Below are 22560 nucleotides of genomic sequence, written 5' to 3' on the forward strand. Positions count from 1 at the left end.
TTACCTGCATCACGCTGTGAACAACCACCTGACTGAATATATTTAGTTAATTTATGAATCATTTATTTCCATAATACCAGCATCTCTTGAATCACATTTAGCAAAGTAAATTTGAAGAAAATTAGCTCATTAGGAAAATGTAGCTAATGACAAGTCGCAGAATCTTGTTACAAAGAGGACCGTGCTAATTCTCAATGCTACTGTTTTGTCCTTGAATAACCGGTATCAAGCTGTTCGGTGCCAGTCTGTGACACGCAGTGCTTCGGTGCAATAACAGGGCACATTAAGGCTGCAGATGCGGTTTATTCTAGTGCTTCTTTAGAGGGTGTATAGGCGGCGCCGAAGAATGGCGGCGGTGTTCTCAGGCTGAATGATCACGCGACACTTCCCTGAAGTTTCTGCAGCGCCGTGGGCAAAGTTTTGCCGAAAAGCTCTAGGGAATGTTGCCCTGCTCGTGCTCGTTAAAACAGTTTGATTACACATGGTCGGCATCGTGAAGCTTGCGGAAAACGTGAGAGGAAGGCGGTTTGCCAATGAATTCCACAATACAGGGGGATGGAAACCTCCGCCCTCGACCATTGAATAAATCCAGGTTTTGCGTACAAAGACGATATGAAACGCGCTGTCTGCAAACGATATGATTTCGCACTGAACGCACAGCCTATCACTGCGCTGAAAAGAACCCATAAGTCTGCTTTGGGTGTGGCGACATGAAAATCGCAAATGATGCAGTGCTCATGATCCAGGCCTGCTGCTGGGAGACAGCAGATCTTGACTTTGCCTAGCTTAGCGAAATTCGTCAGAATTGACTGTGGGATTTTGTGCAATCCAAAAAAAAAAGCAGCGCTTGGAAGGACACAGGAAGGAAGAAACCAACACGAGCGCTGACTAACAGTTGAAATCATATTTCGAAACAAGGGCTCTAAATATGCAGTAGGAAGGGGTGAAAAAATGTCGATTCCTCCCCGATAGGCGGGAATCAGTGTAGTCAGGCCACAAAGTAAAAAGCTTACTAAGGATGGCGTAAAACTGAAGCTAAAATCGAAAAGAACCGATTGTTTGAAGGGCCTTGGCTGGTACAAAACTTTAAAATAGACAAGTGGCCAAAAGTGCGAATAAAAGCTTTAAAACCGTAGAAGCGCAAAAGAGAATAAAATTATAAAAATAAAAACAATAAATTAAGGCCGAAGGAAAGGAGAGTGAGCGCCTATGCAGAAACGAGACATCAGCGAAATAATCAGGCATGAATGGGCATGTGGAAAGGATTAATCATTTGCCGCAACACCCAGGAATTCCAACTGCCTCCTAGACAAACAGGGGGAGGGTGTGCTCATAGAATGGTCATTAGCATTATGAATTTCGAGTGCTTCATTCGCGCATGCAGTACCTGCAGCCAGATGCCTTGCTGTTGTGAATTTCGTGAAATTTGTGCGCCTCATACCTGAACACGTCCTGTGAAATGTGTAATTTCATCAGAAAAGAAAATGCCTTTTGAGAGTCGTAGGGAGCCAGTGGGGTCCACGGGCAAAACCAGTGCACTGCCCGGATAAGGTTTTCGCGCCTCTTTATCAGTAGGCATGCTTGAAAGCGATGACGCCTTCAGTTGTTTCATCACAGCCTTGTTCCTTAAAACAATGAAGTAGGCTCTGCCAGAGATGTCATCGGAGGTGATTCTACACAGCTGCGTGTTCAATTCGTCCGCGTCACAGGACAAGCGCCTGTTTTTCTATGCAGTCGCATGCATCCATACCGCTGGGGTCCGGGCAAGCTCGCAGTTGCATCCTCTTGCGTCCACACCTAATAAGGAGTGCCCCCTCCCAGAATATCACAGATAGAATTCCTGAAACAGAGAATGAAGAAGCATGGCGTCAGCACCCCTTCATTGCCTAAAAAGCTAATACATTGCCTTAAAGATTTGTAATGCTTAATCTCTCGTGTTCAAAACGGACAGCACGCGGCCTAGTCACTTGATTTCTAACTAACCATGCTACTAGATTTATCTGGAATGTTGGTAGACGCATGTGATTTGTTTAACGTAGTTCGCGATTGTCGTAGGCGATCTCCGCGCGTTATCTAGAAATAGATTGGTCATCTTGAAATCAAGCGCGGGCGAGAGCGGTGGTGATGCTGTGCATACATGGACGAGTGCCGAGCACGTTTGTTCTTATCGCCGCCGCCGATATTAGTTTCTTGTGGGCGCAAGTCAGCTCAATAAAGATCTCGCTTCAGTAACACCACCTCAATATGCTCACCTATTGTCCTTTGCTTTGTAACTAACGCGTGAAAGTAAGCTTTAAGAGTATCGTAAACTGTCATCATTCCTTCGTTTCTAAAGGTGAGAAGAACGCATTTCTGTTCGTCACACACACATTACGTGGGCAGTTGTCTGGCGTTGTAATTCATGACCATCCATGAATGGCGCCTTCTTCTAGAAAGTCCATGGCTGTTTTGCCCTTATCTAACGCTATTTGACTCCCAGAATTGTATGAGAAAAATGACAGAACTTGTTTAGGAATTTCCATCCATGACGCCTCTAGCTTATTCTATTAGCTAAGAAGGTTGATAGACAAACATTCGACGAGGTATACGGCTTGAATTATATTATGCTTCTCAGTTCTATTAACATGCAGAAAAAAACATTAGGCTACTTAAGTCTGCTTACTTGGAGCAATGCAAAAGCATGCGTTTTCAGGAACGGAAAGGGCGCAGTAGATCACAAATCTCGCCATCTCGATGGACACGTCAACCGCAGTAAAGAGAAAATGTATACTCACAAAGCATGTAATTGAAAGTGCGTATGTAGTTGGTCTAAACCCCTGTCGCACGCTAGCCTCTAACTTGACTAAAACACGTAAGCTATATGCAAAAGAGATGTACTATGACACCACACAGAATGCAGTGCAACGAATGGTTGCTGAAAATTTTGGCAAAGGTTTTCGGGAATGCTGCCACCGCATTAAGGTCTACCACTGATGACGTAGCTGGGATTTTGTCTGCTCCAGAGATATCTGCTGCTCAAACCAGCGTCGTTGATTACGGCGGACGCGGTTTTGCGCGGCGCGTCTGTCTCTATCATTTCCTCTCCCTGCTGCGTGCACGTGACAGCGAAGGTGAATAAGCTCGGTTGGGACGTCATTGCTCTAAATTTTGCGTCGTCCTGTCGCGTCATCTCGCACGCCGACGGCCTTGGTTCAATTCCCACCTAGACCCCAGATTTCTTATCTCATTTTTGTTCAATTTTCTTTTCATTCCAATGTCTCATGACGTCATATGACCGATGACGTTACGGGGTACCAACTTCCGCCGACACATTTTGCGGACACTTCCGGCGTCATCATAACCTTCTAAGGCTTTCGCATTATTAATATCACTGCCTGAGAAGCTTCACTTCTGAACTTTTATAGTTGCGCAGAATGGCCAGTGGTCAAGGATTTATGGTCGCTGTGTGCTGCAAAATGTCTGAAGCATTTGAATCATAGGTAAAAACGTAGCGCAAAGAGACAAGGACACAGAAAGACAGACAACACACGGCGCCGTATGTTGTCTGTCTCTCTGTGTCCTTGTCTCTTTGCGCTACGTTTTTACCTTTCAAATATGAACCAACAAGCACAAGCATATACGATTTGAATCAATTTGTAATGTGCAGCGTGTTGTGATTTCCCAGGTATAATTAAATTCTACCTAGTTCAGGATCATGAGCGCCCACTTCCTGCGCACCATTTGGGTCCCTAAGGATGCACCGAAACACGATACCTATTTATACGGCGTATTTCCAATTATGAAGTGCTAAAAGTGGTTCGGCATAACGGTGCGTATCTATGGGCAAACTGTAGAATGCACAATGGCATGTATTTAGCTGTCAACTGCAGAAAAAAAATGTTTCGCAAGCGCTATCTCTCGATGTGCGATCGACACGTGTTTCATCCGTAACTGGCTTTTCAAAGCCTGCTGTGATTTAAGTAAAACCGAGGCAGCTGATCAATGCTGCTAGTGCCAGCATGGAAAACACGACAAGAGATGAATTTCATAGTATTAGGCGCTGGTCAAAGAGAGCAACTTTGTTTGGAGGAGCCAAATAAACTGGCCGTGTTCCAGCGTATATGGCTGACTCGAACTTGGTCGAGTCTATAACCAACGCCTTTCGCCAAAGAAAAAAGAAATAAGCTGATCGCTTGAGATACGTACTCGGAAGCGTACTACGGCAGAAGCCTCTCACAAATCAAGGGCTGAGTGTGAACGCAAGTGGCAGATGAGCTCCTTGTACAAGGACTCTCGCCAACAGGAAAACGCGTGCGAAAAGTCCTACGAATCGCGACACATGTGCGCTTCGCACTTTGCAAGAGCCCGCTCCTAGGCCCCAAAACATTTCAATCAATCAATCAATCACCTTTATTTCCTTTCAGAAGGAGGAGTGCGGGACTAAAAGCTCGGGGAGCTTGACGAGGTCCCGACCCCTTACTAGTTGGCAAACAGCAAGATGACGGCCAGTCATACATCAAAGTTACAAAAACAGACATTATCAAAGACACTAAAAAAAAGCAAACGCAAACGAAACTCAAACAAAAGTGCCGGTACAAATAATTAACAGTATCAACAGAAGCTGTCGCGAACAAAATGAAATTATTTTAGTCTTGCAAAAAAACAAGTTGGCAAAAGTGTTTGACGATGTCGTTTTGGTTACAGGTGGGATCAAACTCCACACGGTTTAGTAAATTTAGCAATGAGGGCAACGTGTAAGATAATGATTGTTCATCGTAGGATGTCCTAGGGGTGGGCACGGACTATATTTCTTTGTATCTGATTTGACGATCACTTGTGTTCACCTGTAGTCTTGCAAGACGAATTGCATAATCCATATGAAATTTAACGAAAGCTTTATAGCGTACAATCAACCTATAATTGTATAAACAAAACACAGGAAGAATATCAAACTTTGAAAAAGAGGCTTCGTGGAGAAAGTGTAATGTACATCAGCAATATAACGCACTGCTCTCTTCTGCAGTAAATGTAGCCTGCGCAAATTGGTCACACCAGTTGTGCCTCACACCGTGTTACAGTACTGCATGAGAGATAGCACTAAAGCATTGTAAAGCATAAGTTTCACTTTAGCAGGGATTAAGCGCCGCACACGCGCAATGGCACCAATGGCAGATGACAACTTAGATTGTAGGTAGTCGATATGCTCATTCCAGGTAAGATGCTTTGAAAAATGTTTTCCAAGACTATTTACAGAGTCCACCATCTCTAGCTGTTGGGAGCCAAGAAACAAATCCATCTGTTCTGTCAACACTTTGCCTCTAGGCGTATACAAAATTACTTTTGTTTTAGTGGGATTTATTTTGAAACAATTCACCTCAGCCCAGACCTTTAAATCAGCCAGCGTCTTGTTGGCCTTGTTTTTAATATCTTTGCACAAACTGCCTGTAATAAACAGTGTTGTGTCATCAGCATAAGAAATAGCCGAAGAATTTTCTGTGCAGTGTACAATGTCATTTACGTAGATTAAAAATAAAAGCGGCCCTAAAATGCTTCCTTGCGGCACACCAACATTAACCGGTTTCATTGCGGAAACGGCATTGTTGGCATCTACAAATTACTTTCTGAAAGAAAGGTAAGATTTAAAAAGCGCATGTGCTATTCCCCGCACACCGTAATTTTCTAATTTGTTGAGAAGGATAGAATGATTGATCAAATCAAATGCCTTAGAGAAATCAATGTATATACCTAATGCCATGTGCTTACGACTGAATGCATCTATAATAATTTCTTTTTGAGTGAGGCGGGCTGGCTGTTTCGGTAGAGCGGTGCTGTCGAAAACCATGCTGAAAGGCATGAAGCAGGTTGTGGCGATTAAAAAATGATAGTAATCTTTCGTGCATTATTTTCTCAATACCTTTTGAAAATACTGGAATGACTGAAATCGGCCGATAATTAGTTAGGTCAGTCTTATCACCGCGCTTAAAGACTGGAACAACGCGGGCAATCTGCATTTTCTTAGGGAATACACCCGTAGACAATATTATGTTATAGATATGGGTAAGGACCGGGCTGATAATATCGAGCACGTACTTTACAGGGCGTATCTGGATACCATCGGCATCCAGTGACTTGCTATTTTTTGTGGCACAGATGCAGGAAAAAACTTCAAGTGATGTAGTTGGAGCAAGGAAAAGCGACGTTGCATTCCTTTTAATTGGTAGAAACTGCAAACAGTTGTTCAGGCAGGGATCGTCGTACTGGTAGGGTTCTATGGTGAAAACTTCATTAAAAATTTGTGGAATTGCGTTTCCGGAAAGTTAAGGAGTTCTTTACTGTGTTCTGTGTTCTTTAGCTCTGAGTTCTCATTTTTCAGCTTACTGACTGACGTTTTCATTTCCTCGTAATTCTCGTTCGCAAGTTCCAAGAACCCCTTCATTTCTCTGATTTCTTTTCGTATGTCTCTTTCAAGACATTCACGCAGTTCTTTAAATTCATTCTTCAATTCACGCTTAAGTTCTTCGAACAATTTGGCAAGCTCTTGCTTGCCTGACATTGCCAAGAAAATGAGAGCCAAACGAAAAAACGAAAAAGCCGCGAGGCTGTGCTTCTTGGGTATGCGAACTACTCCAGTTTCGAGTGCAGCGGTGCGTGTAGAGCAATGCGCATATATTTGTGCAGTTTTGTTCTCATCTATTAATTTGCGTTTGTCAATAAGTATTCCAGTCACCGGTTCATGGAATGTTACCTTTGTGCAATCTCAAACTTTTTTGAAATAGGGCCTAACAGGAATTTTTCTTTAACCATAACAACCCAGCGTTTCAAGCCTGTCAACCTCGAATTACAGGCAAGGCTGCCAAATGATAGTTGCCCAGTTGCGATAGCAAACAAAAAACATTTTTACGTACCCTGAACCTTGCTTACACATGAACAGTTTTGTAAAACCCACTCTAGCTTTTGAACTTGATACTAGACGGGTAAGAAAAGCCTGAGTGGGAATGTAAAAGACATCATTTCTTCCATGTATTTCTCGCGTTTCTTTCACCTTGACATGCTTTTCAGCTGCTTTCCGCGTAGGACGTACTTGAGTCCGCAACAATCCTCACAGGTGCAGCGGATAATTTTATATGGCAGTGCGTTCCTTGTGATATTTCGCGACCTATCTTCTGATGACGGTGAAGTCGTATGACCCAGGCGTACATGACTACACCCGTAAAATGGCATGCGCCTTCTTCTGCAGGAGATGAAGCTCAGCGTAATGCCAAAGGAGCTTTGAGGAATCGCGTCCCGACCCATGCCGGGCGTGATCACTCATGAATTAGTTAACAGGTTGTATTTCCAGAATTTGTTATCTGAAAAAAATTTTCCGCACTATCAATTTAACGCACTTTTTTCGGCTGCAAAATACAGTGCTCCTGTTTTAAATCAAGCTTTTCAATCAACAATTCCTTAATCGTCAGTTCAGCAGCTTTGCATGAATGTACTGGAGATGATCTATCTATTCTGTTTAGCTTTCAAATACGTACATTTCCTATAATAGATGTTGCGCCTGTTGAAATTCTCCGCAGAAACCTTGATTCTTTAAAAGATGTTATGCAATTTAAATACGGTCATGGTTACCCAAATTGTTCCTGAGTGATCGAAAGAAGCACTTGTTATTCCGTTGTATAAAAGTGGTGTTAAAAGCGACAAGAAAAACTAACGCAGGATATAAATCCTTTCAACTCTAGCTCTTATCTTCGAAAAACGAATTTACATTTTAATGTAGCCCTTCCTTGAGACTAATGATGTTTTTCTAACTATCAGCTCGGCTCCGTTCGAGGAGAGGAAATCTGCTTGATTTGGGTGAAGTTTGTGATGTCCTAAATACCGCATTCGAAAACAAGGAATTTGCATGCCCTCTCGTTTTAGACCTCTCTAAAAAGTTTGACAGCGTTAGTCACAGTATATTGACCATGAAGTTGTACCATTATGGCCTTTGAGCTCTCTCCGGCCTGTCTCTCGTACTAAATTTCCTCGTGAATCGTGCGCAGATCGTAGCAGTAGGAAAAATTCCTTGATCCCATTGTCATGACAAACGGATTTCTGCAGGGTAATGTTTTAGCGCTTCTGTTATTTAACCTTTATGTATATGATCTTAGTACCACCACAGACTACAGTACAGTTTTCCAATATAGAGATGATAGCATCCTAAATGCCGACCATCCTATCACCAGGCGATCTTGAATATTCAACATGGCATACAGCAAGTCATGAGCTGAGTCTGAGAAATCTTAACCTTAATAGTGTGAAAATTAAGCTTCTTCGTTTGCACAGCCCTTAGAAGCAGATACTTATTGCTATACCGTTTTTGGACGTTTTCCTACGTGTCACAATTGTACGTACTACTTGCCCCCTACAGAATGTGCGTCATCTATCAAATACCTTGGAATTGATTGTGATGCTGATACGTCCTGAAACACGCATTTAGCTCATGTAGGTACTGAGCTGCTCAGGTAGCATGTTTATTGTGTTCTATAAATTTTTGTGCCCTTTAAAAATCAGTGAAACAGTGTAATGTGCTATGGTATAGCATCTTTTTTTTTCTCTGCTACAGTTTCTGGCCTGATAAAATTAAGAGTGTTTTGTAATGCTTACTGAAATCTCTCGGCTGTGGTATGCTTTTGCCTTTGAGTACGACTCTCTTCGCACATCTGCACATGCCTGATTTTGACCTCCTGCATAAATTAACAGTTCTTCTAAAATATATTTGGAACAGAGAATTTTGTTATTTGCATATGCACCAGTACCACTGCTTCGCCCACCAAAGCGGTTTACTTATGCCTCGGACGCGGACCAAGTACGGAGAAGGTGTACGGCAGTGCTGTGCACCGTCTTTGCCAAAAGTCACCGAGCAGCCGCGCCGGCGGCCGGAGCGGGCTGGCTGCCGAGCGACGGCGCTGGTATCTCCGGCGCTGGCCGCTGCTGCCCGGTTACGAGTGTAAACTGGCTGATGTGAGCCTGCGTCTTCACTCACTATGACACCACTCCAAAGTACTACCTGCTTACTCCTTATCACCCAAGAAAGGAGGGTGAGAGCGCGGGATAATTCATTCAGTTTGCACTCGCAGCAGGGGTGCAGTGGCCAGTGCCGGGGGCCGCAACGCCGCCGCACGTCTGAGAGCCCACTCCCGCTGCCATCGCGACTGTTACTTTTAGCAGAGGCGGCACCTTTGGTATTGAACAGCATGTCTGATGGTGCCTTTGTTTTAACACGCCAAAAACTTATAAAACGAACAGTTTTATAGCAAATGCCTTCAGATCTCTCTCTGTTCTTTTTCTTCTGTGTTGAATTCTTTTCTCTCTTAAAAATTTCACAACATTTCCAAATTAATTATGTGCATCAAAGCTATCGACGAGGTTAACTGCCGGGCTCTGCACCTCAAACCTTCCTTCGCTTTTGCAGGCCTGCATTCGCGCAACTTTCTTTGAAAATAAACAGATTATTAGAACTTCACTAAATGCTGGCTCTATTTTCCAGAAGCACAGCTCTCTGGATCCCTTGTGCGATTGCTATTGTTAAAGAAGATGAGAAATAGGCAGGAAAACAAAAAGGCTTCCAAAGCAAAGTGCTCAATAGCTAAACTTATGCCCTCGAAACATTCTCGGCGGCAGGAAGGCCGCACTTATCGTTCAAAATCATGATACGCCAAGTTTCGACCACGCTCTAAATAAAGATGACTCAGAACGTTCTGGATGAAGGCTGTACATGTACAACCTACGGGATTTCTTAAAACAACACGCGAGTGTCAATTGCGCGGCATGTAAGCGCCTTATAACGGCGATGAGGGCGAAAATCGGGAAGAGTTCGGCCGAACACCGAAGCGCGACAGTCGTCCGCTACACTGAGCACTTCACGAGGCCACATTTCCGTCCACACCATATTTCTAAAAAAAACTTAACCATCAACGTCATTGATGCGGCAGAGTATGCGTTAGCATTAGTGTTCCCACCGGACGCAGTCGCCGCTGTCGCCGAAGGGTTGAGACCATGCGAGCACTAAGCGTGATCCAGTTCATAAATCACCACGTGACACGCCGTACCCACTCTGCAGCCTACAGCACCCGTCTGCTTCCACCCTCTCTTCATCTTGACTTTCAAACTTCCCCTCCTTGCTCTTCCCTGAAAGTGGAATGGGAGATACAGCTCTCGCCACTTTCCCACCCTTCACTTGTCGCCTCCCACCGTATCCTCGCCTTCCTTCTACTCATTACCTCTCCGTCGCTCTCTGAAAGTTGAGAGCGGAATTTCCTTCTCTCTGCGATACCACTTTTCAACCGAAGTCTCAGAGGGGCGGACGGACACATTTTTCTGGCATGGATGTTCTAATGCTAATGCATTAATAAAAGACCAGCCCGATGTAGAGCACGCACGTACAGTCGAGGTCAAAAATACACGGCCCACGGCTCCGACGCAAAGAGCGGCTACTATCTCCGTCGGGCGCTCGCTGCGCGGGTGCAAAGAGTGACGACAAAGCTTCTCCCGCACTCTCTCCTGGGCACGTCATAGAGCAAGTATATATATATATATATATGGTTTGGTTTGGTTTATGGGGTTTAACGTCCCAAAGCGACTAAGGCTATGAGAGACGCCGTAGTGGAGGGCTCCGGAAATTTCGACCACCTATATATATATATATATATATATATATATATATATATATATATATTAGGAATGGTAATCGTGATCCCACGCACATTTTTCGTCTTCAATGAAATTTTCACATGTGATCGGCAAATGTGTCCACAGAAGTTAGTCGTACTTTCTTTTCCAAGAAACGCTTAACTTTTTTTTTTAAAGTATATCACGCCAGTCGGAAAACGTCGAATTTTCGACTTCGTAAAATTGCTACCTTGGATCCCTGCGCAAAGTAAAATAAAAATTTATAGCCCTGATTATTTCTCCAGGCACTGTATGCAAATTTTTCTTTCGGACGCGATGCGAAAATATTTTCTAGTTCCTCTTATTTGTTAGCAAAAAAATCGCAAACATTCCTGAAAAAGCAAGCCATTCCAATAAGCGGAGTTTTTAGGACAATAATGGGACAAAATTGGAAAAAAATTTTCTCAGTATCAATTGGTTGCTTTTACTATCGCCAGGCAAAATTTGTACTACTTGAACGGGCAGATAGTTTTTAATTACGTTTTGAAATCTTCAAGAATTTAAAAATTTCCAACACAGGCGAACTTTGACGGAGATTTAAAAAAAAAGCACCTCAGATTTTCTTTACAGTTTCCGTGGAAAACCTTCAGTACCTGGTAATTTCTAGATCAAGAAGAAGTGTTATTATATTGCCACGTATCATTGCAGTGTCCGTTCGTTCGGGCTCAAGGCTGCCGGAAAGGGGTGTTATCATTTTTGTTCGTGACGCGAGAAGCGACCGGGCTATTCTCGATTGATTACAGCCATGAAGAGCTGCGTCTACGTTTTTCCAGAGTACTGTAGATGATCGTGAACTGTCATCTCGAAGTTTCCTTGCCGGCTTTAAATTGAGCGATGCCGCGAGCGCCGGGCATTGTAGTTCGACGACTGACGAGCACGTTTGTTGCTTACGCCGCCACCGAGTGATTCAGTTCTTTTACGGGCGCAAGTCAGCCCAGATAAAGAGCTTCGTTTGCAAGACTTGTTGGCGTCTTCCTGACCGCTGGAGTGCCGTCACTAAAACGTGACAATGTTGCTTTCAACTATAAAATTACAGGCCCAGAACAGACCATATTTCGTTCAGGTGTCATTACTTCTTACTTCGATTTAAAAAAGATGAACGTTTACGAATTCTACTTCGAACTGACCTCATGGGGTGGCGCTTTGTTAAGCACAATGAAAAAGTCTCGGAAAATACCTCGTAAACAACGTTTTGCTGGTCAGCCCGGTTTTAATCGTGTTCATCGTTAATATAAGTTCTCTATTTATCGTAATCGCTCCAGGTCTCGCTAATGACAGCCAAGACAAATATTGCGCCCTGCCTGAATTGAATCTTCTTGTGTGATTTTATTCCTTAGCTATCGTGAGTATTGCTATCATTACATTTATTTATTTTTTATTTTAATGCGCATTAAACGTCCGCCGATTGCCCGTAGAAATTGCTTGGGCGTTTTAAGACTGGCCAATTTTTGGAATGTATATATCAGTACCGTCATGTGAAAGGAACCTTTTAACTGGCTGGTTAGTTTAGGCTGTGGTACAAGCCGAAACCGGTTCAATTACTCGATGAACTTCCTTTAAACAGGGAATTGGCAGCCAGCATTAGTGTAAAAACGCTCCCCCGTTTTGCGTATATAGTGTTTTAGAGTTTTGATAGTCCTATATGGCAACGTCTGTTGGAAAAACATATCCTGGACCGAATTTTTCAATTTAAATGTCTTAGACGAAGCGCGAACTTATCCTAATGAATTGTTTTTTTTTTCAGGCGCATGTCTCCGTTTCCGTCAGCTTTATTACCAATAAAGGAGAACCGTTCACGTCGCTACACCCGCACAAGGCGGTAATTTAGTAGTGAACTGATTCCACTGCGAAACAGTAGGCCTCCTAGGCACTGGCGGAATTAGATTCAGCATCTTTATATTCGATGAATGCATTTATCGTGTACTTTCACAGCTATCCTCCATCCTCTCCTAAAGTCAGTGAGCTTACTATGCCGAAGGTTCTGAATGCTAATATTATTTAGCTTTCCTGTGACTGCACCTACGAAGCACTGGCTGTTTCTAAGCTTTTATTTTCAATCGAGATCGAGGTGTTTCGTGCTTGTTAACAAGCCCACCATCGCCGCTGCACGCACTTTTGCTGTTCCCTGTGGCCAGAAACATGATCTTTGTTAAATGGTAATGCTTGCGTGTGAGTCCGTGAAACTAACATTTGCTCTTACATGAACTCGGAATCCATTCTTTGGCAAAAGCTGGCTTCACATAAAGACCAGCACGCTGTGTTGATGCATGTTACGCCTTGGTTACGACGGAGCCAACCGTGCCTAGCTGTACCGGCTCGTCAGGTAGCTCGTAAGAAAGAATGAATCTCTGGGTCCAGTTTTCTGAGGAGGAAACGCATGTGAAGGATGGTAACTACTTTTTTGTCAATAGTAAGATTTGACTGCATTTGGAAACCCAACTGTTGAGTACTACACAAAGCGAAAATGCAAAAGCTATATCTTCTACTTATAGCTGTTCCTTCTCTCATTCGTAAATCCTTTTAGAATAGATCTTGTGTACTTGTGGGGTGTAATTCGTAATTCCGTGTCCTTCCTTAAAAGTTACTATATTAGCAATAAAGAAACCTCGGCTATTTAACCATGTAATTCGACTCCACAGCTGCAGTTTGGTTTTCGTGCTCGCTACAAAATTCTGTTTTTTTTTGTGGCGAAAGTGACCTCATTTAGGCAGCGCTTGTCCTTTCCATAGGCGCAGGTGGCACTAGCTTGTCGAGATAAGCACAGAATCTCCTTGTTTTTGGGATAAATGGGCTTTCCTGGCGCATTTTCGAGCCCCGCAAACACAGAGCACTACTATACCATTTCGCGCACCTTTAGTTTAGGGTTCCTTAATGAACTCTCATTAACCTAAGCGCTATGAATGTTTCAGGTAAGTGCTTTCATAAATCTTATTCTAACCGAAATTTTCGCTATAAAATAATTTTTAATACAAAAATCTGAATCTCATTAACCAGACGTATAGGAGCCACGTGAAGAAGGAAACGTATTGTTACTTTTAGTTATTATAAACGCTAAGAAACAAAAACACGTTTCCAAGGTATTATGTGTGTCTCTGGTATTGTGCTGACTAAAACGCAACCGCATGCGATCAATTAGAAGCCAAATTCTATGCTGAAAAAATATGGTTTGTGTCAGGCTTTCAGTTTTGTATTTAAGACATCATATTGCAACACTTTTTTTCTTTATCGGATTTACCAGGTAATGAAGGTGTTCCAGGGAAATTTTAAAGAAAATTGGACACGATGCTTTTTTTTAAAGCTCATTAAAATTTTGCCTTTTTTTCATATTTTTCGGATTCAACACTTCAGCGCCCAATTAAAAATAATCTGCCCGTTCTAGAAGTACCAATAGAGGATATTCAAAATTCCGCAAGTGCGCTTTCCCGCATAACAATGTTGCCCCAAACAAGATGGTCGACTTCGTTATAAAGGAACTACGTGGGCTACTGGACAGGCGCTAAAGGTGTGGATAGAATGTGAAAAACGTATTTTGGAAGAAGCAAACAAAAAACCAGTCTTTATTGCTTTGTTTCAGCTGGAAACGCATGGTCAGCCATCTTGATTGGGACAACATTGTCATGCGGGAAAGCGCACTTGCGGAATTTTGAATATCCCCTATTGTGTCCGAGGAGAGTAGGAAGAGCCGATTAATATTGAGAGAAATCTAAGCCCAGGTTCTTACTCCTTGTCTCTTTATTGTCCTAAAAACTGCGCTTATTAGAATGCCTGACTTTTTCAGCAATGTTTGGGATTTTTCACTGTAACAATATTCTATTCAAAATATTTCTGCATTATTTCCAACACAAAAATTCGCATACAAGTATTTAAAAAAATAATTAAGAATCTATTTTACTTTCTCCAGGAATCCAAACTTGAAATTTTGCGAAATCGCAAAATCAACCTTTTCGACCCATTTTGAAAGAAGATTACTTTTAAACAAACTGCAGTTCCTTGCAAAATTAAGTACGATTCCCTTGTGTCCACACATATGCCATCACATATAAAAATTCATTTGAAAACAAAAAAATAGTCAGGGGACCGCGATCACTGTTTTTCTCTGAACACACCCATATAGAGGCTGTTTCACGTAACTTGAACCGGGGATAAAAAAAAAAGCTGAAGCAAAAAAGCTGGGTTAAACCAAATAGATTGTTTGTGATTGTGTGGCGCTCGTGTGAGTGTTTTTAAAATTGCGCCAAAATAGTTATTTACTTAGATTAATTATGCAAAAATTTTAATATTCACTTTCGGGTCACGTGCGTTTCGTTCAGTTGTAGAGGGTGCTACGAAACAACAGATCGAGCTTTTTGCATCAACGTATCTTCTACGTGTTCCTTTTTTTTTCCGCAATTAAAGAAAGCCCGCCAAATATGATAAAAAACCATGTGATTGTGCTCTTACGCTGCCATACTGTAGCGCTGCCAAGCGCGTCCTGAGAGAACGAAACGTGCGCGCTCACCGCCTCGAAGTGAATAACCGAAGCTGCTCTCAGCATAGGCTTGAAAGTGCGTCAGCACATTCTTCCTGAACATGTAAAGCGCGTGCGCGCCGTGATGTGCGATAAGCGATAAGCAGGCCTTCGACAGGGAATTCAGACGGAGCTCCTATTGAGCCATCGCATAGACAAAACAAAGACGGAAAGGAAAGTAGTGAAGTCTCGTATTTCAAGGTAGCCTCTTTTTTGCGTTGTATCATTTTGCAGTCCGTCCAACTGAGCGGCGGCCTCTCAATTTGGCGCGGTCAGTGCGCACGTTTCGTTCGTTCAGAATACGGTTGGCGGAGCTGGATTGTGGTAGTGCATGAGCGCTGTCACGTGTTTTTTTTTTCATATTTCGCGGGATTTCTTTGAATTCCGGAAAAAGGGACCACGTAGGAGGTACAGTCGCGGGTAAAAAAGATTAGCACACATGACGGAACACCGGAGCGCCGGAATGACAACGTGTGGCGCTGCGTGCGGCGAAAAGGCTGATAACGAGAGTGCCGGGCCGTTCCCATTCTACAGTATTAGGGGGGTTCAGCGGACAGCAAAATTACTGGCTAAAAACGGCGCTATCATCTATTGTTCCCGCGAATTCCTTTTGACAAACCATCGCGGACGTAAAAAAACAGTAATAAAAAGGGGCCATCTTTGCTCATGGTAACCGAGCCAAAATAAATGCCGCAAGCAGTCACGTAGGGTCGGCACTTCAACGCTCGGGCGGTGCACGCTTGATAAAGTAATAAGGGAGTAATTACTCATTGACGTCCACCCGAGCGCAGCCATACGGCCACAAAGGAAAGCTATACAGCTTTCACAGAAACTTCGTACACAGAAACTTTGTGGCCGTATGGCTGCGCTCGGGTGGACGTCAATGAGTAATTACTCCCTTATTACAAATCTACTCCACCTTGGGGGATTCCCCTAAATATTTGATCAACACTGTTCCCACTTCGAGTTATAGATCAATTCGCTCTCGCCCTACCATAAGCTTGCCGTCCCGGTTAGCTCAATTGGTAGAGCGACTGCTCCGGTGTAGCGGTGGTCCCGGGTTCGAACCCCGGACCAGGACGAATTTTTCTTTAACTACGAAGTTTCTGTGAAAGCTGTATAGCTTTCCTTTGTGGCCGTATGGCTGCGCTCGGGTGGACGTCAATGAGTAATTACTCCCTTATTACAAATCTACTCCACCTTGGGGGATTCCCCTAAATATTTGATCAACACTGTTCCCACTTCGAGTTATAGATCAATTCGCTCTCGCCCTACCATAAGCTTGCCGTCCCGGTTAGCTCAATTGGTAGAGCGACTGCTCCGGTGTAGCGGTGGTCCCGGGTTCGAACCCCGGACCAGGACGAATTTTTCTTTAACTACGAAGTTTCTGTGAAAGCTGTATAGCTTTCCTTTGTGGCCGTATGGCTGCGCTCGGGTGGACGTCAATGAGTAATTACTCCCTTATTACAAATCTACTCCACCTTGGGGGATTCCCCTAAATATTGGATCAACACTGTTCCCACTTCGAGTTATAGATCAATTCGCTCTCGCCCTACCATAAGCTTGCCGTCCCGGTTAGCTCAATTGGTAGAGCGACTGCTCCGGTGTAGCGGTGGTCCCGGGTTCGAACTCCGGACCAGGACGAATTTTTCTTTAACTACGAAGTTTCTGTGAAAGCTGTATAGCTTTCCTTTGTGGCCGTATGGCTGCGCTCGGGTGGACGTCAATGAGTAATTACTCCCTTATTACAAATCTACTCCACCTTGGGGGATTCCCCTAAATATTTGATCAACGCTTGATAAAGCTTACTTCATGCCGTACCCCCCTACGCTGCAAACATGGAAACGGCCCGTTAGGCAGGTCTGCGTACCGCAGCGCCGCGTGGTGAGATATACGAATTCGGATTGCCAATGATCTGTGCTAATATTTTTTGCTCGCGACTGTACATCGGTTCTTTCTTAACCCCCTCTAAAACTTGAGGAAACGCATGTGATCGTAAAGTGAATAATAGAAAATTTTCGTAATAAATCTTAGCTAATCCACTATTTAAGGAAAATTTAAAAATGGTCTGAAGAGCGCCACACGATGGCAAACAATAGGTCGTTTATTTCGCCCAGCTCCGGTGAACCACTTTTTTTATATCCTTAGTTTATGTTACCTGAAACACCCCGCACATGTATATATCTAGCAACCTACCCACCGGAGCAGGTGGCACCTCAGTTAACCACGAAAGGTTCCTCGGGAGCAGCGACCTCGGTTTAAACCCAACCCAAGAAACCAAAGGCCCATCGGGGCAGCACATTCCATAGAAGGGCAGTGGTGCATCGCTTAACTGCTGCACCACAGCGCCAGGAGTTGTATGAAGGCTCAAAGGCATCTATGAATGTTAAAAAGGGAATGACGAATTCCGCATATATGAGCGTTAAGCCATTATCGCTATCCCAACAATGCCCTCCGTGAACACTGAATTTGGACACTGGAACAAAAGTGAAAACGCAAGAACTAGAGCACCTAATTTGCATTTGGCCTGACTTCACAAATCGACAATCATTATTTTGTTGCTCTTTATTATGAATGTTTTTTTTTACATAGTAACAGCGCATTTAATAGGAAGAACAACAGTTTCTTCATCACCAGGGAAACACATGTTTCTAAGAGAATTTATTTTGGAAACCACTTCTGAAGCAGGCGAGAAAAATATTGAGTCTTTACAGCTGGAGAGAAAATATTAGCTACTGTTCTGGCCAAAGGAGCTCAAATGGATCCAGGGCGAACTGCGGTACCTGTAAAATCATCATTAAGTTTACTGGCAGGGGTGAATACTTTGTAATTAGCCCTACTGATTCGTCGTTGAGAGCGAATGTCATTTTTATGCGAAGCATATTGCTAGAGCTACCACTCACGCCGTCGGCGTGGGACCCCTAGACGTCACACCACGTGACACCGTGACGTCACACCACGTGACATCGGATGAGAGAGGCGGCCTCCACCTCGCGCCGTCGCCGTGGGTCACGCCGTCACGCCACGTGACACCGTGACGTCGTCGTGACGATGCCATCGCACAGACGCCGGAATGTCCTCGAGCGGCATTCCCGCGCATTTCGAACGCGTGTTCACACTCGGTGTAGGTGAAACGCTCGCTCCACCGGGCAGGCAGACGCGGCTTCCGTGGCAATCCAGGCGCTCACCCAACGCGCGTCTCGGGGTTAGTCGGCGTTCCGCTGTAGCCATGCCGTTGTCTTCCCCCTCGACGAAGGCTTCTAGTGGTTGTATTAAAATGACCAAGTATGCAACCAAGGAAAGCCATGTATTACCAAGCCTAGCCACCAATTTGCTTCGCATCTGACTAGGCTTAACCTTAGCTAAGCCTCAGCCATAATTTTTTTTACTCTGTATTGTAGCATTAATGTATTGGTACTGTAAATTAAGGTTGCGCAAGATAGATGAAAACTGATTACTGTAGCAAGCAGACTGCCTGCAATTACTGAAAAAATCGTCATGCTTTTAACTTGAATAATTTCACGAATTTCGCACAGCTCTCAAAACAACGAAAACTGCAGTGGAGCAGCTCCTATTACAGTTATATGCCAGGTGATTGTCTTCACTAAAGGCAATCCTTATTCGGCGGTCAAACATAGTTAATGCACTGATGCGTCTGAGCTGCGTCATAATTTTTGTACCGCAGAACTGTTTCATTTGTGGAGCACTCGCTTGGAACATCTCGAAAACCAGTATTCATGGTTTGCTGTGGGCTCCTTCTTTTAGCTCTAATAAATTCGAAAAAAAAGGCTTCTCCAATTCTCCGGTGCCTGGTAAAGGTGTAAGACCAGCCTTGACACCAAGAATTGGTTTTCTATTTCTCTGACCAGTGTACAGCAGTGCGACCACAGGGGAAAATATTTTACACTTGGTCTAAGGAATACTTTTTTTCGCGCAGTGATTGACGCCACCGGAAAGTACCCAAGCGGACTTCTGACGTCTGCCCGAGCAGACCTGGGCGCCTTCGACGAATGCGTAGAGACCGTGGTGCGCAATGAGTACGGTCACGAGACAGCGCGGGGCCAATACTGCAACGTGATGGCATACGGCGGAAACAGAACCGACCTGGACGACCTCCTCGCCGCAGCTATGTCTATCACGCATCCACGGGTGAGAATCACGCCTTCTAGATGACAGTTCGCTATAGTTCATGACTATGGTATAGTCATGACAGTTCGCTATAGTTTTATCAAGTTAAATACCCTTGACGTGCGAAGCAAACGAACTATCAATTTTCACCATACTCTCCATCACTTTCATCTATTTTGACGAAAAGCTCATCTATCATGTGCTTGCCCCCAACCGGAAGCACTGCTCGGGGTACGGGGAAAACAGGCCGGATGTAAAGCTTCCCCTTCATAAGTTTGAGTATGCTGCCACCAGCTGTAGAGATGGCTAGTGCTGATAGTGTGAAACATCCTTAGCAAATATTTCTTTCTTTAGCGTGAATTTTGATGTGATGAATTCAATCTGGGCGGTGTGGGAGTGCCGCTTATTCTGTAGACGTGCACCATACCCGCTTGCCTACCTGCTAACGTTCGTCTCCCTATCCCTTCAGTATGCTTTCTTCACACACCTCGTGTCAGCTAAGTGCTGCATGCGCCACTTTTTCCCTGTCTCTCTCCGCATAATTCAACAACGCGCTGTTATTGAAGCGGCCTAACTGTCTTAGGTTTGCAGTGATGCGTGTCCACAGGAAGTGCACCGAAAACTTGACTTGCGCGATGAGCGTGACGAGAGAACAAGCATGAGTTAAATCGAGCGCTCACACAACTTTCAATTCAAAGCGAACGAATTAAACACGCATTTTAAACTGGTGCCCAATTGCGATTTCCTACTGATATCAGCAGGGACTGAGACATCGTCTCATAGTGGTGCGCTGTAATAAAGCTGTGGGATCAAATATCTTTGAGCCTTGATTACAAACGTACTATCTGGATATTGCCTCTGTAGGCCAGTGAGTAGTTTCTGACGTGAGTAAATATTGTGGTGCGTAGAAAATTTCAAGGGAAACAAACTTTTAGAAAGTAAATGAAGCGAAAAATTAAACGCGCAAGAGGCGCTTTTTTTCGCACAACTGAATAAAGTCAGTCACGTGAAGACAGGAAATAAGACTAGTCAAAAAAACACTACTCTGTTCTCATACTAACATTCTACCTGACATTACCGACTACTGAGGCAACACGCCGAGCCCACGTCGTTTGCAGTAACCACCATTAGAGCGTTCCCTTGTTTCTTTTTGCATTATTACTACGAAAAGACCAGCCTTGTTCAACAAAGCCGCTTTGCAGCTCACTATGCAGATACAGCCCGGCGCTCCCTCTTTATTATTGAAGGCAAACAGCGCAACGACGCAGACAGAGTGGAAGAAAACACAGGACAAGCGCTGACTCACAACTGAAATTTATTCAAGGCAAGCAGTACATTTTATTAAAAATGTCTCGATTAACACGTGAGATTACGGAAGCATATCACATGAAGAAAAAAACAAGGCTATGCGTCAGTAAGCAATCTATTTCGTTATATGACAACTGAGGTTGCATACCTCGATGCCACGTAGAGATATGGGTTTTGTCTGTCTACTAGCTGATTAGTTGGCCACTTTTTCTGTAAAATGTACTGCTTTCCTTGAATAAATTTCAGTTGTGAGTCAGCGCTTGTCCTGTGTTTTCTTCCACTCTGTCTGCGTCGTTGCGCTGTTTGCCTTCAATATGTACCCCCAACTTTGGCTATAGTGTTGCTCTTTATTATGTTGTCGGCAACTGTCAGTGTCGACCACTGCATGCCGGACAGCCAAGTGGTTTTTCGGAGAACCATCTGACTGCCTCCGGTATTAGTCTCATTGGCCCTGTAGCGAGAAGCATAGACATAAAGGTCAGGTAAGCGAAAGGTCGGGTGCCTATGACAGGCTTTTTTTTTCAGCGCAGGTTGCAAGATTTCGAGGCAATATCTATGAGCAGAGGATTCCAATCGTCCGATTAGGCATTTGTGTGCTCGATGTCTGCAGTCAGGAGGAACTACAGTTGATGGGAAAAGCAGGTACGTCACCACAGCATTCAAGCTGTGCATGGTTCTCCGAAATTCATTGCCCGCTTCACTGTGATGATCGGCCATTTTTATTCATTTCGGCAAAAAACTCTCATTTGGCTGCTGCAACCAAGTAAAGCATTATTTGTGAGCAAAAAAGAAAAGCAGAGTGACGGCCTATCTGATCAAGTTTTGCGTTTGTGATGCGTCTTCCTTTGCCTCTGCAGTGCTTCCTGAAACCATAGATGTTACCATAACAAACTGCGTCACAAGCCTTGCTCCCCGCATCACAACAGCTCAGGTTACTATCTTGTAAGTATATTCAAGGAACTGCGCAGGAACGTTCGACTTAGCCGCTCAATTCGTCCGGGTTAATCTTCGAACAGCAGCAAGCTATTTAATGCTGCTTTCTTTCTGCAGAGCATTTCTTGGCACACTAGTCCTTATGATAGTACTTGGAACTGCCGTTGATGTGTACAGCTTGCGAAGAAACGAGAAGGAGAGAAGGAAAGGTAAAAATCTTTGAATATTTGTTGACATCAACTATTCACTTAAATAAAACGAAATGACAATTTTTTGTTGCCCTATTACGAAATTTGAAGGTGCTGTTACGACTGACAAAGGAAATAACTGTCGAGAACTGAAGTGAGCTCCTGCTCCAGGCCGTAAACACTCGCGGTTTTTCGCAGACCTTTGAGTTCGGCGCAAATTCTGCGCTGCACCTTTAAATCTAGAGCCCGTTACCTACCTAATTTTTTAATCCCGATTGGTAACGGTGTAATGAATAATGCGGCCACTGAAAAATTATTACCTTTTATTCAAGTTGTTTTGAACTGTATTGGATTTTTTTTAACAGAGGATGCTTTTCGCGACGTAGACAAACATATTCTCGTTTTATTTTTCACTTAATGCCGACATATAAGGCAGGCCCAGTTTATAAACCCGCTATCGGCAATTTGGCTCGAAGAAAAAGCTTATTTTTCTGGAAGAGCATACAATGAGGCTCTTTTAAGCCAAATATGAACGCTTTTGAACTAGGTCTTTTTCACTCCTTACTTCGTTTCAGATGTTATCCTATCGGTTCTGACGTCATTCTCTGTGGTCTCTAATACGCGCATGATGCTGCAAATTGCGAGGACCAAGAGCTCTGACGCCTACAGCATGACGTTCCTACATGGCATCCGGTTCTTCAGTACTGTCTACATCGTTCTTGGACACTGCTACGGTGCCCCTTCGGAAGTTTGGAGTACGTGACCCTCTGTCCTTTAAACCAACGATTGCTAGATCCTGCTAAAATAAGAGCATATATA

The 22560-nt window shown here is 43.8% G+C and overlaps 1 protein-coding gene across 1 annotated transcript in view; it reads left to right on the forward strand.

Moving 5' to 3' along the window:
- LOC149354400 (nose resistant to fluoxetine protein 6-like) overlaps nucleotides 1–22560 on the forward strand; it is a 65976-nt gene that overhangs the window by 10445 nt on the left and 32971 nt on the right. Inside the window, exons 2-6 of the mRNA XM_089583315.1 lie at nucleotides 19122–19333; nucleotides 21151–21262; nucleotides 21478–21562; nucleotides 21671–21762; nucleotides 22317–22496. Of these exons, the coding sequence (XP_089439441.1) occupies nucleotides 19122–19333; nucleotides 21151–21262; nucleotides 21478–21562; nucleotides 21671–21762; nucleotides 22317–22496 (681 nt within the window). The remainder of the gene's footprint in view (nucleotides 1–19121; nucleotides 19334–21150; nucleotides 21263–21477; nucleotides 21563–21670; nucleotides 21763–22316; nucleotides 22497–22560) is intronic.

This window comes from Amblyomma mixtum, chromosome 3 (genome assembly GCF_055824585.1).
Source record: "Amblyomma mixtum isolate Tamu chromosome 3, ASM5582458v1, whole genome shotgun sequence".
Lineage (NCBI taxonomy): Eukaryota > Metazoa > Arthropoda > Arachnida > Ixodida > Ixodidae > Amblyomma > Amblyomma mixtum.